At 47.6% G+C, this 14,893-nt stretch overlaps 1 protein-coding gene across 5 annotated transcripts in view; it reads right to left on the minus strand.

The window, feature by feature from the left end:
- The window catches only part of GABRA5 (gamma-aminobutyric acid type A receptor subunit alpha5), an 82,974-nt gene that overhangs the window by 6,188 nt on the left and 61,893 nt on the right, over positions 1-14,893 (minus strand). For all 5 annotated transcript variants that reach the window (XM_003828059.5, XM_034938410.3, XM_003828058.5 and 2 more), the window contains 2 exons: positions 5,675-5,818; positions 2,940-3,092 (listed from right to left, as the gene is read on the minus strand). In XM_003828059.5, the coding sequence (XP_003828107.3) occupies positions 2,940-3,092; positions 5,675-5,818 (297 nt within the window). The remainder of the gene's footprint in view (positions 1-2,939; positions 3,093-5,674; positions 5,819-14,893) is intronic.

Below are 14,893 nucleotides of genomic sequence, written 5' to 3' on the forward strand. Positions count from 1 at the left end.
GGTTCAAGTGATTCTTGTGCCTCAGCTGCCTGAGTAGCTGGGATTACAGGCAGGTGTCACCACACCTGGCTAATTTCTGTATTTTTAATAGAGACGAGGTTTTGCCATGTTGGCCAGGCTGGTCTCGAATTCCTGGCCTCATGCGATCCACCCACCTCGGCCTCCCAAGGGACTGGTGATTTTAATCCCAGCCTGCGCCTTCCTCTACTGTTTTGCTAACATCTAGCACATTCACAGCACTTAGATAGACAATTGCTGATGTTCTGTGTCTTGATTGTCCCTTCCCTTTAGAATGTGAACTGAGGAGGGCAGGGATTCAGGTCTGATTTTGGCTCCCACTGCCATGAACAAAGCCAGGCAAACAGCCAGTGCTCAACAAAGACGTGTAGAGCGAGTGATACGATTCTGCAGCACTAAGGCAAGATCCAAGGCAGAATGACAGTCACATTCATGCCGCAGCGAGTAGGTGCCTCCCAGTGATTTACTATTGCACCTGGAAGTAGAGGGCTCCCTGCAAACAGGTGAGACAGACTTTCACCCGACTGCAGACTTGTAAGAGCCAGAGAGTAACAGAAGCGCCATATCTAAATCTGGGTCTGGGCATGTCACTCCCTCAAAGAGGGAACAGTATCCCCTGGAGCCTGCTGTGCATGGTGCCTGTGGCCACTAGGAAAACTTTGCAGTGACCACACAGCCAGGCTGGATCCCTGGAAGGGGACAGTCCTTTGGACTGGCAGATTATGCACCAGCTACTGGGTCCACTGAGTGTCAGACTGTAGTCTAAACTGCATTCTGGATGGGTGTCAGTATCCCTGTTTGGCAGGTGGGGGAGCCTGAAGATTTAAAAGTATTTAGCAAGGTGCCCAAGCTCGCCAGCAAGGAGATGAGACTACCCACACTGGGAGCCAGGCCTGCTGGACTCTTGCAGTTCACATAGCTTCCACCTGCTAGCCCTGCCTTCTGCATAAGCGTGCACCTGTGTGGGCGATGGGGGTGTAACACACCTGCTATTGGTCAAACTGTGGGCCTGCAAAATTCATATGTTGAAGTCCTAACCTCCAGTACTCTAGATTACAGCCTTATTTAGAAATACAGTATTTAAAGAAATAATTAAGTTAAAATGAGGTCACTGGGATGGGCCCTCATCTGCTATGACTGATGCCCTTATAAAATGGGGAACCTTGGAGACAGACATGCACACAGGCAGCATGCCGTGTGAGGGCGGGAGTGATGCTGCCATGAGCTAAAGAGCTACCAGAGGCCAGGAGACAGGCCGGGAACAGATCCTTCCCTTACAGGCCTCAGGAGGAGCTAGCCCTGCCAACACCCTGATCCCAGCCTTCCAGCCTCCAGAAGTGTGAGATGATACATTTCTGCTGTATAAGTCCCCAGTGTGTGGGACTTGGTTACGGCAGTCCCAGGAGACCAGCACAGCACCAAGGACATGTAGTATGGCTGGGGCTTCATTCAATGCCATCCTTCACAGCTCTACAAGTACTCCATGAACGTCATTCCCTGCATGAAATCAACACTTCCAAAGGAATCAATAGAAATCTTTGATTTTTTTTTTTTTTTTTGAGAAATCCAGTTAATCACTGTGTTGCGGGGGAAGTGTTCCATGCATGATCTTAAACAAGCCTCTTGAGTCTTCTTCTTGGGCCTTTAATATCTTAACATGCATTGGGAATCTCCCTCCACCCCCCACCAAAAAACCCAACAATAACAGGCAATACCCTCCCAGCGTTTTTTCTGCCTACCAGCTAAATTTCCCCTAAAGAGTTCATCAGGCACATTAACTTGGGGAGCACTGCCTGGTCACCAGCCAACCTCCACACCTTCCTGAAACAATCCTGATGCTTGCTCAGGCTTGGTAAGTGAAGCTGGACTCTTGGCTGGAGGCAGAGTGATGATCAGACGGGAGCACCCCTGTGCCACTCACTCCTGAACTCCCTGTGCTCTTGGTCAGCCTACACCCTGGGGGAGCATTAAGATAAAATGCACGCTAACATTTTCCTGCTTTGGAAAGGAAACTGCAATAGCAAATGCTGATGTGTGAATCGTACTTTACAGTTTACAAAGATGTGAGCATCCAGGATCACGACTGACTGGCAAAACTGCCTTTAGTATCTTCCTGAATCTGAGGAAGCTGAGCTTCGAGGTAATTAAGACTCAGACACTCAACTGTGCCTGCTGGGCCAAGGTACCTCCTGAGTTAGAGCTCTCCCAATTTAGTTTATGTCTTAGGGATGTAAAATGATGCTGCTCTAGATTCTTATCAGGTATATATATTTAATTTATTACTATTGTATCTCATTGATTGTTATTTGGTGGTTAATTTTAAAGTGGCAGGCACATTTCAAAGAAAACTACCTAACTTACAAAGTCATACTTGGTGAGAACCAAAAATTCTACAGACTGAGTATCCTTATTTTAAAAATCCAAAACCTGAAACGCTACAGAATCCAAAACTTTTTGGGCACCGACATAATGCTCCAAGAAAATGCTCCGTGGAGCTCATTTCGGATTTTCAGATTAGGGATGCTCAACTGGTATCATGCAATTCTTCCAAAATTTAAAAAAAATCTGATATCCAAAACACTTCCGGTCCCAAGCATTTGGGATAAGGAATGCTCAACCTGCATAGCAAAATCTCACATAAAACAGATACATGCTGGCAACGTCAAACCACACAAAAAGGCTTTTCAACAAGGAAATAACTATCAAATAGACCAAGTGATATTCCTTAAACCCTTCTTTGGAGAGAAATCCTAAACCCTAATCCTTAACATTAAATTCTTAATTAATGGGTCAATTTCTTTTCCAGGTCACACAACAAAGAGGCAGCACTAGAAGTTTCGTGGAGGTTGTTGCTGTTGCTTCGGGGTGGTTAGGGTCAGTCACAAAACACCAGTGTCCAGGCCTGGCTTGGGGACACTCACCAAAAACTGTCCTGGCTGGGACTGATTCCCGGTTCAGCCAAAAGGACACCTGTGATAAGATCACGGTCATTATGCAGGGAAGGTAGGTCTGGATGACAAAGTAGCCAATCTTCCTTTTCAGATGGAAGTGAGCTGTCATGATTGTGTATTCGCCTGCAAATAAGCAAATGACTGCACATCAGTCCCCTAGAGTCTCTGCTTGCTGCATCCAAGGAGTTCACCAGGAGCCTCCCTTCCACTCCCCTGTCGGGTTGGACAAGCATTCATTTGTATGATCTGGGTTAAGGAGAGGACACAGGAGGATGCATGAATTTGTTATCGGTCATTTTATAAGGAAGTCTTATGACCCCTGGTCTCTGAAGAGCCTTTGATGACGGATGCTCTTCCTGGGGAAAATCAGATTTGTGTGTTTTACTAATCTCCAGTCACAATCTGTGCCTCTCTACCCCCACTCCCTCGCCTGCTTCTGCAATTAGGATTTCAGGATTTAGCCTCCCCAGATGTAACTCAGGATTTCACAGAGCCCTGCAGAGGGTGGACAGAGTCCTTCCTGTTTCCAGCCTAGAGGCTCCAGGGAGGTGAGACGACCACTCCCACCAGCAGCAGGCCCTGTGCTGGCTGTGTCGCAGGTGCAGAGTGAGATGCAGCAGCTCAGGAGGCTCTGGGTCCTGGCAGCTCAACCCTTCTGCCACCTACCAGAGAGGTGTCACCTGTTTTCTGAAATCGGGGGCATTTCGTTGGCGATGCCCCAGTGCCTTCTCTGGATTTGCCTGGCTGTGTGGGAGGCACGAGGAGACCTCCCATTCATTGCTGAGAATGATGCCGTCCTCACGGTGAACTGGTAAGGAGCTGAGGTCGGGGGCTGTGGTCAGAGAGTGTGAGGCCCGCTGGGCCAGTCTTCTTGCTACCTGGATTTGCCTCACCTTGGGGAGATGGGAAGTGTTCTTTGAGGGGTGGAGGAAGAGCAATTCAAAAAACTTTGGCTGAATTGCGAGGAGTGGATGGTGTGGCTGGAGAGCTGGGATGCACTGTGAACGTGGGGAGAACAGGCTTTGGGGGCTCCATCAGCGCAGGCTCTGGTCTGTCTGTCAGAGTAGTGGTCTGCTGCTGCAGGAACTGCGTGTTGGGACATTAGAGTCTGACAGCACAGTTGCAGTGCTTACTGTTGGGATGGAAGCCCACAGCTCAGCAAGGGCCACTGTGGATGCTTCACTGAGTGCCAACTCAAAACATGGCATATGTCGGAGACGAAGGAACCATAGCAATCACATGTGGCAAAAATCTGCCCTCTAACACAAGAGGAGCCAACAATCTCAGCAGTGCCTGGACAGGCCCGCAGTGCAAAGGTGCACTTTCCCCATAGTCCGCAGCAGGTGAGGGAGCAGAGCCGAGAAATGGGCAAAGAAGAGGGAGAGGGTATGTTGGTAGCAAGGACTGGATCTCTACTGGTGATCCAAGTCTTTGTCTCCTTAGCACTTGAAGAAGTGAAATGGCATTCTGTTTTACAGTAGGGCTTGAAATTACTCTCCTACTTCTAATTATTTTGGCGGTAGTTCTTTTCATTTTGTTTTATTTTTGAGTTGAGGGTAGGAAAATTTGGTAGTGTTTGTTTTAAAAGACTGTAGAATGCAAATAGGAGTAGAAATCCCAGTTATTAATATTTAAAGAACTACATGAAACAGCTCCAAACTGGAGCATCGCAATTGCTTACACCAAACTCCTGCTGCACTACTTTCCACTGGTTTGCATAAAACCGGCCGGTCCCTCTGCCTTTCCCTTTAACATGGTAACCAAATGGTGAAGCCATCCTCCCAGACTCTCATATCCCCCAGGGATGCCCAGCGCGCAGGCCCGTGGGTCAACAGGGTGCTGACTGCGTGTGTGTGCATGCAGAACAGGCTATGCACTAAATGGCCTGTGTGCTCGGCCAGCTGCAACGGTAGGGGTGCTGACAATCAGCTATGCTGACAGAGCGTTCCCCTGAAAATATCCTCTGGGGCTTAGAGCTCTTTCTGCCATCAGGGCCCCCTCCCTCCCTTTAGGCTTTTCTCCAAGGCTGCAGAGGCTCTTTGGAGCTCAAAACCCCCTCCCTTGCTCACGGTACCCTTGGTGACCTTGACCTCTATGGCTGGGCCTTCCTGTCCTGGAAACATCTGGCCACATAACTTGCAGGCTCTGGAGATGCAATGCATCCTGTTTCTTTGGTTTCCCCACCAACTTTGTGTCAAGGGAAGCCAGGCTGGGATGGGGCTATATTGGCCCTGCAGGGCTCAGGCCAGCCCAGGGCACTTGGCATTGAGAGCATCTGCTTCCTTCTTGTACATTTCAGCTCTTCTCTGTAGGCTGCCTGGTTGTGCTTTCCCAATTTCAACTCCAGGGAAATCTCTGCACTGTTTAAAGCAGGAGGTGGGGGAGCAGGTAACTGGGGTATTTGTAGGAAGCTGTCTACCTTTCCTGCTTAGGCAGGTGTTATATAAGCAGGTCCACCGCAACCCCTGGCCACAGCTGGTGCCTCTGTGTGCAGCTGCAGGGAGGGGCAGGCTGGGAGGATTCCCTTGGCCAGCTCTCATACAGCTGTGGCCCATGGAGAGCACAGCTGGTCAGGACAGGGTGTGTGGGAGGCTGCTGTGCGGCCTCCCACGTGGCCCCTGCAGAGGGGTGCTGGGAGCAGCGAGCTCTCCGAGGGTGTGGTGTCCTGAGTGCGCCTGGGAGCACAGCACGTGCCAAGCCCTCACCTGTGCTGGTGCTGATGTTCTCAGTGCCCACCGTCTGCCCCATCAGGTGGTACTGGTTCAGTCTGGAGCCATCTTCCGCCACCACCACCGACTTGGTGGAGCCGTTGGTCCAGACGTAGACGACTTCAGAATTAGGGTACGCATCTGTATGAGGAGGGGGCAGAAAGTGACATAAACATGAAATCATTCCCAGCCTGGAAAACACAGAAGCTTTTACTAAAGTAGCAAGAGAGAGGATGAGAACGTTTGAAAAGTCAAGGTTCCACGACTTAAAGAATGCATAGGGTGGTTGGACCAGGGCAGACGCCACTGCAGTTCGGCATCTTCCCATGTCTAAAGGCCTGGGTGCCAGGCTGCTGTCTGGCACTTCCCGGTACACTTGTGTTTCTCTGCAGAGCGCACGATGGTGCAGGAAGTGAGAATATGAGCTCTGAGACCTGAGTGCCTGGGTCCCTCCAGCTCTGTGACTTTGGCAGGTCACTTATTCTGTGTGCCTCAGTCCCTTCATCATAGAATGGGATAAAAACAGCAACCATGTCTGAGGGCTCTGGCTATGACTGCGTGACCTACATCGAGATTTACAAGCACAGAGCACCTGAAGCAGCGCCCGGCCGCATTCCCTACTCCAAGGCTTCCACTCTGCAACAGGCACCTGCTGTCCATGCCATCCTGGGTGTGAAGGTGGTGTGGCAAGCAGGACCTGCACCCCTGGTGTCACACTTGTGAATATGGTACCTTACTTGGCAAAAGACACTGCTGCACATGGAATTCAGGTTCTGGACCTTAATATCAGAAGATTATATGTGATTTTCCCAGGGGGCACAATCTAATCACTTGCCTCCTTAAAAACAGAGAACTTCCCTAATCAGAGAGATTAGAAGCATGACAAAAGGGCTCCACTCACCACTGCTGGCTTGAGGATGGAGTAAGGGGGGCCATAAGCCAAGGAGAGTGGGCAACCTCTAAAAGATGTGACTAGGCTGGAATATATTAATCTGGAAGCTTGCAAAGGAGCCCAAAGCTTAGGGCAGTTCTGGGAGTCAGGGACTGTATTAGTCCGTTCTCACGCTGCTATGAAGAAATACCCAAGACTAAGTAATTTATCAAGAAAAGAGGTATAATTGACTCACAGTTCCACATGGCTGGGGAGGCCTCAGGAAACATACAATCATGGCGGAAGGCACCTCTTCACAGGGTGGCAGAAGAGAGAATGAGTGCAAGCAGGGGAAATGCCAGACGCTTATAAAACCATCAGATCTCGTGAGACTCACTCACTATCATGTGAACAGCATGGGGGAATTGCCCCCATAATCCAATTACCTCTACTAGTCCCGCCCTTGACATGTAGGGATTATTATAATCCAAGGTGAGATTTGGGTGGGGACACACAGCCAAGCCATTTCAGGGGCCATCTGAGAACACAAACATTCATCTAAACAGCGTGCAGAGCACAGGAAACAATGCCGCCCTCATCAGCCGATGAGGAGCTAACAACTCAATGCCAAATCTGCTCAAGGATGAAAGGGAAGCAGGGAGAGGAAGAGAAGGAGAGATGCAGGGAGGAGGATATAGGGGTCCTCTGGGACTTGTAGGGGTCTGAGGGTGGAGAGGCCTCCTGCAAAGGCCTGGAGGGAGGCAGACTGAGGACATGAGACACGATGGGATTCGTGAAGTGTGGAGGCTGTGGCCCACCCATCACTTTCCTCAATCGGACTGGGGACGGCACAGTCACTGATGGCTCCTCCTGGACTCGAGGCCAAGTGGCATACTAACCCGGGACCAGGGGCACGTGCCTGAGCACTGCCAGCAAGGAGAGCTGTGGGGAGGCTGGCTGGGGCCGAGGCCAGCCTGACCTGAGGCCTCGCTGGGTGCAAGTCCTGTGAGCCGCTTTCTCCATGGTTAGGGGGCAGAGGTTGGATGATAATCCTTACCTTACAGGAAGAATCCAATGAAATAATCATTGTAAGGATGAAAGATACCTAGAATCACTGAGTGACATATAATGCATCATCATAATTCACGTGGTCTTGTTTTTCAAACTACTAGTGAATATTAAATGACCTCTTGATATTGACGATGTTAATAGCATTAATAATGACAGCAGCAAGAGACAATGTGGTTGCAGTGCGTCAGCTGGACATCACCAAGTTCTGCTCTCCTCATCACATTAAGGGTGGGAATAAATGACCCCTTGTGTCCATTTCAGCTCCACCGTTCAGCAACCAACACTAAATTCCTTCTCTGTGTCAGCAGTGTGGCGTTCAATCTTTTTGCCGGGACAAGAGTAAATGAGGCAATCAGGTTGCAGTGCCAGCATTTGTCATGATTTAGAACTCCGGAAAACATAAAGCTCACCCTCTTCTGACCACACATCAGCAGAGCCAGGCAAGAAGGTCTGAAACATTTTCACTCGCATAGGGCTTGGAAATTCATCACCGTTTTCCTTCAGGCTTCTTCCCCTGAGTTGACCCTGCCTGTCCTGTCCTAGCCTTGCAAATCCTGAGTGGGAGGTGGCAGTGGCACAAATTCTCAAGGTATTTCAGAAACCATGGGTCTTCTGAATAACTACAAAGGAAGTAAGGCAGCATGGGCCTGACACTCACTACCAGGGTGGCCTTGAGCAACCTCTTTGAGCTCTCAGCCTCAATTTCCCCATCTGTAGATCAGGGAAAATAACCCCCATCTCCTAGTTCACTGATGACAAAGTGGATATGTGAATGTCGAGTATTTAGCACGCACCTGACTCACAGTAGGTACTTCATCAACAGCAGCTATAATGGACATAACCGTGTGGGGAATGATTTTTGCTTGGTGTCAAATCCGAAAAGGTCTTTCTACTTTAATTTACTTTCTTATTCTTGGTCCAAAGCAAACTCAGTTTGTGAGTCTCTGGTAAGCTCCGGCGACTGTGTGACTCTGTGTTTTCACTGCTTGTGACAATGCAGATTAGAATGTAACAGGTTCTTGGAATTTTTGGGATTTGAAAAGGTACAGGGTTTGAGTTATCTAAACCCATATCTCTAGGCTTCCCATTCTTTCTTTCTTTCCTTTTTTTTCTTTCTTTCTTTTTTTTTTTTTTTTAAACATTCTCTTTCTATCGCCCAGGCTGGAGTGCAGTGGCACGATCTTGGCTCACTGAAATCTGTTTCCTAGTTTCAAGCAATTCTCCCACCTCAGCCTCCCGAGTAGCTGGGATTACAGGTACCTGCCACCATGCCTGGATAATTTTGCATTTTTTGTATAGACGGGGTTTTGCCACGTTGGCCAGGCTGGTCTTGAAGTCCTGGCCTCAAGCGATACACCCGCCTCGGCCTCCCCTCTCTTTGAAAGCCTGGGTGGGAATGAGCAGAGTAACAGCAGCACAAGACCTTGTCACAGCACCCCAATGACACCATCTGCAGTCTCCTGAGCTGAACACCAGGTCAGCACCTAACACATCAATGGTAAAACTTTGAAAAATACAAACAGATAAAGACATGTTATCTCTGATGGCCTACTGGACACCCAATATCTCTGCTTTAAATTTGACAGTAAAAATGACGTGAGTGGGGTTTGGCCACACCCTTTCCCTTGCCCAAGATCAAATGGGAAGTAAGAGGAATAAGCCAATGGGGATGAACAGATAACACGTCTGCCCAGGTACCAATAAAGATACACTCCCATCACTGTGCCACAGTAAGACCTTGCAGAATCACATAGGGTTATGGCCATGACTGGCCTGACAGGGAGAGAGTCAGAGACCATGCTGTTACTATTTATGAACTTAATGGGCCCAGATCAGGAAAGAAGAAAAAGGACTGTCACTCTCCCAGCAGAAAAGACTGTCTGCCCTGCAGACAGCAGTGAGAAGCAAGGCAGGAGGCCAGCCGTGTTTAGGAAGAAATCTCTCATGTAACAATTGCTTACCCCTCCCTCATACGCCAGTTGGCTTTTTTACCTTCAATTCACCAGCTCCTTCCAATTATTTCCAATTTCCTCATGGAAAACAGTATTTCCCAAGTCATCTGGTCTTAAAATGGAGTGGCTGTCTTTGAATTACGTCCCTCTTTTCCCCTCTACATCCACTTTTCATATCTGGCCACCACCCTGCTCTCTGCTCCCTCACTTCTAACGACTTCATGGGAATTCCCAGCTTTTGGTTTCAACTCCACAAATAGTGATTTTTGCATATTCTTCGTCTGCTCAACAAACATCACTCAAACTGCCTGCTACTTTTTTTTTTTTTTAAGTTCCGGGATACATGTGCAGGATGTGCCTGTTTGTTACATAGGCAAACATGTGCCATGGTGGTTTGCTGCATCTATCAACCCATCACCTAGGTATTAAGCCCAGCATTCATTAGCTATTTTTCCTGATGCTCTCCCTCCCCCCACTACCCCACCACAGGCCTCAGTGTGTGTTATTCCCCACCCTGTGTCCATCTGTTCTCATTGTTCTAGCTCCCACTTGTAAATGAGAACATGCAGTGTTTAATTTTCTGTTCCTGTGTTAGTTTGCTGAGGATGATGGCTTCAGCAAAGGACATGATCTTGTTCCTTTTTATGGCCGCACAGTATTCCATGGTGTATATGTACCACATTTTCCTTATCCAGTCTATCATTGATGGGCATTTGGGTTGATTCCATGTCTTTGCTGTTGTGAATGGTGCAATGAACATATGCGTGCATGTATCTTTATAATAGAATAATGATTTATATTCCTTTGTATATACCCAGTTATGGGATTGCCAGGTCAAATGGTATTTCTGGTTCTAGGTCTTTGAGGAATCACCACGCTGTCTTTCACAATGGTTGAACTAATTTACATTCCCACCAACAGTGTAAACTCATTCCTATTTCTCCACAGTCTCACCAGCATCTGTTGTTTCTTGACTTTGTAATAATCACCATTCTGACTGGTGTGAGATGGTATCTCATTGTGGTTTTGATTTGCATTTCACTAATGATCAGTGACGTTGAGCTTTTTTTCATGTTTGTTGGCTGCATAAACGTCTTCTTTTGAGAATTGTCTGTTCATGTCCTTTGCCCACTTTTTAATGGGGTTGTTTTTTTCCTTGCAAATTTGTTTAAGTTCCTTGTAGATTCTGGATATTAGACAATTGTAAGATGGATAGCTTGCAAAAATGTTCTCTCATTCTGTGGGTTGTCTGTTCACACTGTTGATAGTGTCTTTTGCTGTGCAGAAGCTCTTTAGTTTAATTAGATCCCATTTGTCAATTTTTGCATTTTTTGAAACTGCTTTTGACATTTTTGTCATAAAATCTTTGCCCATGCCTATATCGTGAATAGCATTGCCTATATTTTCTTCCAGGGTTTTTATAGTGTTGGGTTTGACATTTAAATCTTTAATCCATCTTGATTTGATTTTTGTATAAGGTGTAAGGGAGGGGTCCACTCTCAATTTTCTGCATATCCTGCCTGCTACTTTGACTCTTTCATATTTAAGACCCTTCCTGTTTGAGTGGTAATGCTATCCTGTCACTTCCCCAGATGAGGCTTCTCCTTTGTTTCAATATCTTGACAACTGATCGGTGGCCATTTGTGTTTTGTTCTGTTTTCCGTTATACCTCTTTCCATTCAAATCCTACCAGATTCAGCTCAAAGCATGGTCCTCATAATAAATATTTCCATCTATGAATTCCAAATGGTTTCAACTGCACAAAGGTATTTAACCCAATTTTCCAAAAGTGCCCATAATGAGCTCCTTGGAAACAGACCATGGTTCATGCTTCTGTGTTCCTCACTGCACCTAGCTGAGTGCTGAATGCTTAACACACCTGCTATAGACTGAAAGTTTGTGTCTTTCACAAAATTCTTCTGTTAAAATCTAATCCTAAATGGGATTGGTTGTAAGAGCCTTCGAGAGGTGATTAGGTCATGATGGGGGAGGCCTCATAAAAGAGGTCTCAGAGAGACCCCTCGCTCCTACCACCATGTGAGGGCACAAGGAGAACATGGCCATCTGTGAACCAGGAAGCAGACCCTGACCAGACATCAAATCTGCCAGCACCTTGGTCTTGAACTTCCCAGCCTGCAGAACTGTGAGAAATACATTCCTGTTATGTATGAGCTACCCAATATTTGGTATTCTGTTATAGCAGACTGAATGAACCCAGACAGAAATTGGCGGCCGGGCGCAGTGGCTTGCGCTTGTAATCCCAGCACTTTGGGAGGCCGAGGCGGGTGGATCACTTGAGGTCAGGAGGTCAGGAGTTCAAGGCCAACCTGGCCAACATGGTGAAACCCCGTCTCTACCAAAAAAATACAAAAATTAGCGGGGCATTGTGGCAGGCGCCTGTAATCCCAGCTACTCAGGAGGCTGAGGCAGGAGAATTGCTTGAACCTGGGAGGTGGAGGTTGCAGTGAGCCAAGATTGTGCTACTGCACTCCAGCCTGGGCAACAGAGTGAGACTCTGTCTCAAAAAAAAAAAAAGAAAGAAAAAAGAAAAGAAGAGAAAGAAAGAAAAAAAAGAAAGAAATTGGCACCAAGAGTGGGGTGCTGCTATAACAAATACCTTGAAATGTGGAAGTGGCTTTGGGACCAGGTTATGGGTAGAGGCTGGAAGAGATGTGTGCTAGCAGAAGCCTACATTTTCATGAATGGACTGTTTAAAGCAACTCTGGTGAGGGCCCAGAAAGAAAAGAGGAGAGTTGTAGAGAAAGTCTCCATTTTCTTAGAGAATATATAAGCAATCCTGAGCAGAATGTTGGTTGGAATATGCACAGTAAAGGTCATTCCAATGAGGTCTCAGACAAAAAATGAGGAACATGTTATTGGAAACTGGAAGACAGGTGATTGTTGTTACCAAGTGGCAAGGAGCTTGACTGAACCATGTTCGTGTTATAGTCATAGTTTTCGTGGAAGGTGGAACTAGGAGTAATGGAGTTGAATATTGGCTAAGGAAATTTGCTAAACAAAGTGTTGAAGTGACCTGTTTCTCTAACAGCTTATTGTAAAATGGGAGAAGAGGGAAATGACTTAAAGATGGAATTGTTAGTTAAGAAGGGAGCAGGCCGGGCATGGTGGCTCACGCCTGTAATCCCAGCACTTTGGGAGGCTGAGGCAGGCAGGTCACCTGAGGAGTTTGTGACCAGCCTGGCCAATATGGTGAAACCCCGTCTCTACTAAAACTACAAAAATTAGCCAGGCGTAGTGGCGGGCACCTGTAATCCCAGCTACTCGGGAGGCTGAAGCAGGAGAATCGCTTGAACCCGGGAGGCGGAGGTTGCAGTGATCGTGCCATTGCACTCCATCCTGAGTGACAAGAGTGAAACTCCATCTCAAAAAACAAAAAAAAAAAAAAAAAAAAGAAGAAGAAGAAGAAGAAGAAAGAAGCAGAATTTAAAGATTTAGGAAATGTTCAACCTATCTATTTTGAAAGGAATGAGAAAGCCTGTTTGGGAGAGAATACCAGGGTGGGTGTGGCCAAAGGACCATTTAATAAAGACATTCATTAGTCAGCCATCCCAACAGAAGCCAAGAGCTGCTGTGCAAGACAATGGGAGAATGCAAAGGTGGGATGCTGGTACCTGCAGGACAGAGAGGCGCCCTGCCCTGCCCTGCCCTGATGTGCACTGCCTTACCTCTTGGGCTCTGCTCCCTGCTCTCCAGCACCACACTCCTCAGCCACCCCAGCAGGGGTTCTGGGGGGCCCTGGTGTGGTGAGGGCTGCGCTCAACAGAGCAGAGGGGGCACAATGGCCTCCACCTAGATTTCAAAGCACTGGGCTTCCAAGCACAGCCATTAGGACCCCAGTCCCAGAGAGCTGTGGGGCACAGGCATAAGCTGCTACAGGGGCAGGGGATCCCCAAAGTCATGCGGCCCAATCCCTGCCTGGCAAAACTGCTGGGACACAGCTGCTGCCCCAGTGTGACTGGAAGATATGGACCTCTTTCCCCATGGGTCTGCAGGGCAGAGCGTGGGCCAAGGAGGGCTAATCTGAAGCTTTAAGGTCTGATGGAACTTGCCCCGCTCGGTTCTGGACTTTCTCTGCACCTCTCACTCCCTTCTTCCTTCTCATTTCTTCCTTTTGGAATGGGAATGTCTATCCTGTGCCTGCCCCCATTGTATTTTGGAAGCACACAACTTGTCTGGTCACAGTTTCACAGCTTGAAAAGAATTCTGCCCAAAGATAAATCATACCTTGGGTCTCACCCATATCTGATTTAGAGGATATTCAGCTAAGACTTTGGGCTTTAGACTTTTGGATTGAAACCATGTGAGAAGAGCATGAATGCTGGGTGTCCAGGGGAAGAATGTGATAGACTAAATAACTGTGTCCCCCCCAAAATTCATATGTTGAAATCCTCAGCCCCAAGATGATGGCATTAGCAGGTGGGGCGTTGGGAGGTGATTATGTTATGAGGATGGAGCCCTCATGAATGGGATTAATGCCCTTATAAAAGGTGCCCCTGGGAATTCACTCACCCCTTCCATCGTGTGAGGGCACAGTGAGATGATGCTGTCTTAACCAGAAAGCAGGCCCTCACCAGACACTGAAACTGTTGGTAACTTGATCCAAAACTTCCCAGCCTCCAGAACTGTGAGAAATAAGTTTCTGGTGTTTTTAAGTCCCTCAGTTTATGGTATTCTGTTATAACAGCCAAACCAGACTAAAGCAACACTCAGAGTATCTCTTAGATGGTAATTGTTTTAGTCTGCTTGGGTGCCTTCTCATTGTCCTCACATGGCAGAAGGGACGGGAGAGCTCTCTGGGACCTCTTTTATAGGAGCACTAATCCCACGCAGGAGGACCCCCCACCGTCACGTCCTAATCACCTCGTGAGGGCCCCACTTCTTAATACACTGGGGACTGGGTTTCAACACATGATTTGGGGAGGAGACAAACATTCAGATTCCAGTGACAACCAAGGGTAACTAACGCATCAACGTGATTGTTGAAACAATCTAAATTCAGACACCGCACAGTTGAAACTTCGGTATGTTTCTACAACTGTTGAGACTGTAACATGTTCACACGAGGCAGTCAGAAACCTGTGTTCTAGATCATCCACGCTCATCCTGAGTCACTAGAAGCTGGGGATGATGAATGCAACAGCAGGCATAATTCATGTGTCTGAATGGAATAGTAGCTCACTCCGGTGAAATTCACCCCTCATTTCCTGAAATTCTCTCTACTGGATGACTACCAAAGAAGCTTCCAGTTCTAATTTAGTACATATTTTCGTGAATCCAGATGTCATCTCATGGCTTAATATT

The sequence above is a fragment of the Pan paniscus genome, chromosome 16 (genome assembly GCF_029289425.2).
Source record: "Pan paniscus chromosome 16, NHGRI_mPanPan1-v2.0_pri, whole genome shotgun sequence".
NCBI lineage: Eukaryota > Metazoa > Chordata > Mammalia > Primates > Hominidae > Pan > Pan paniscus.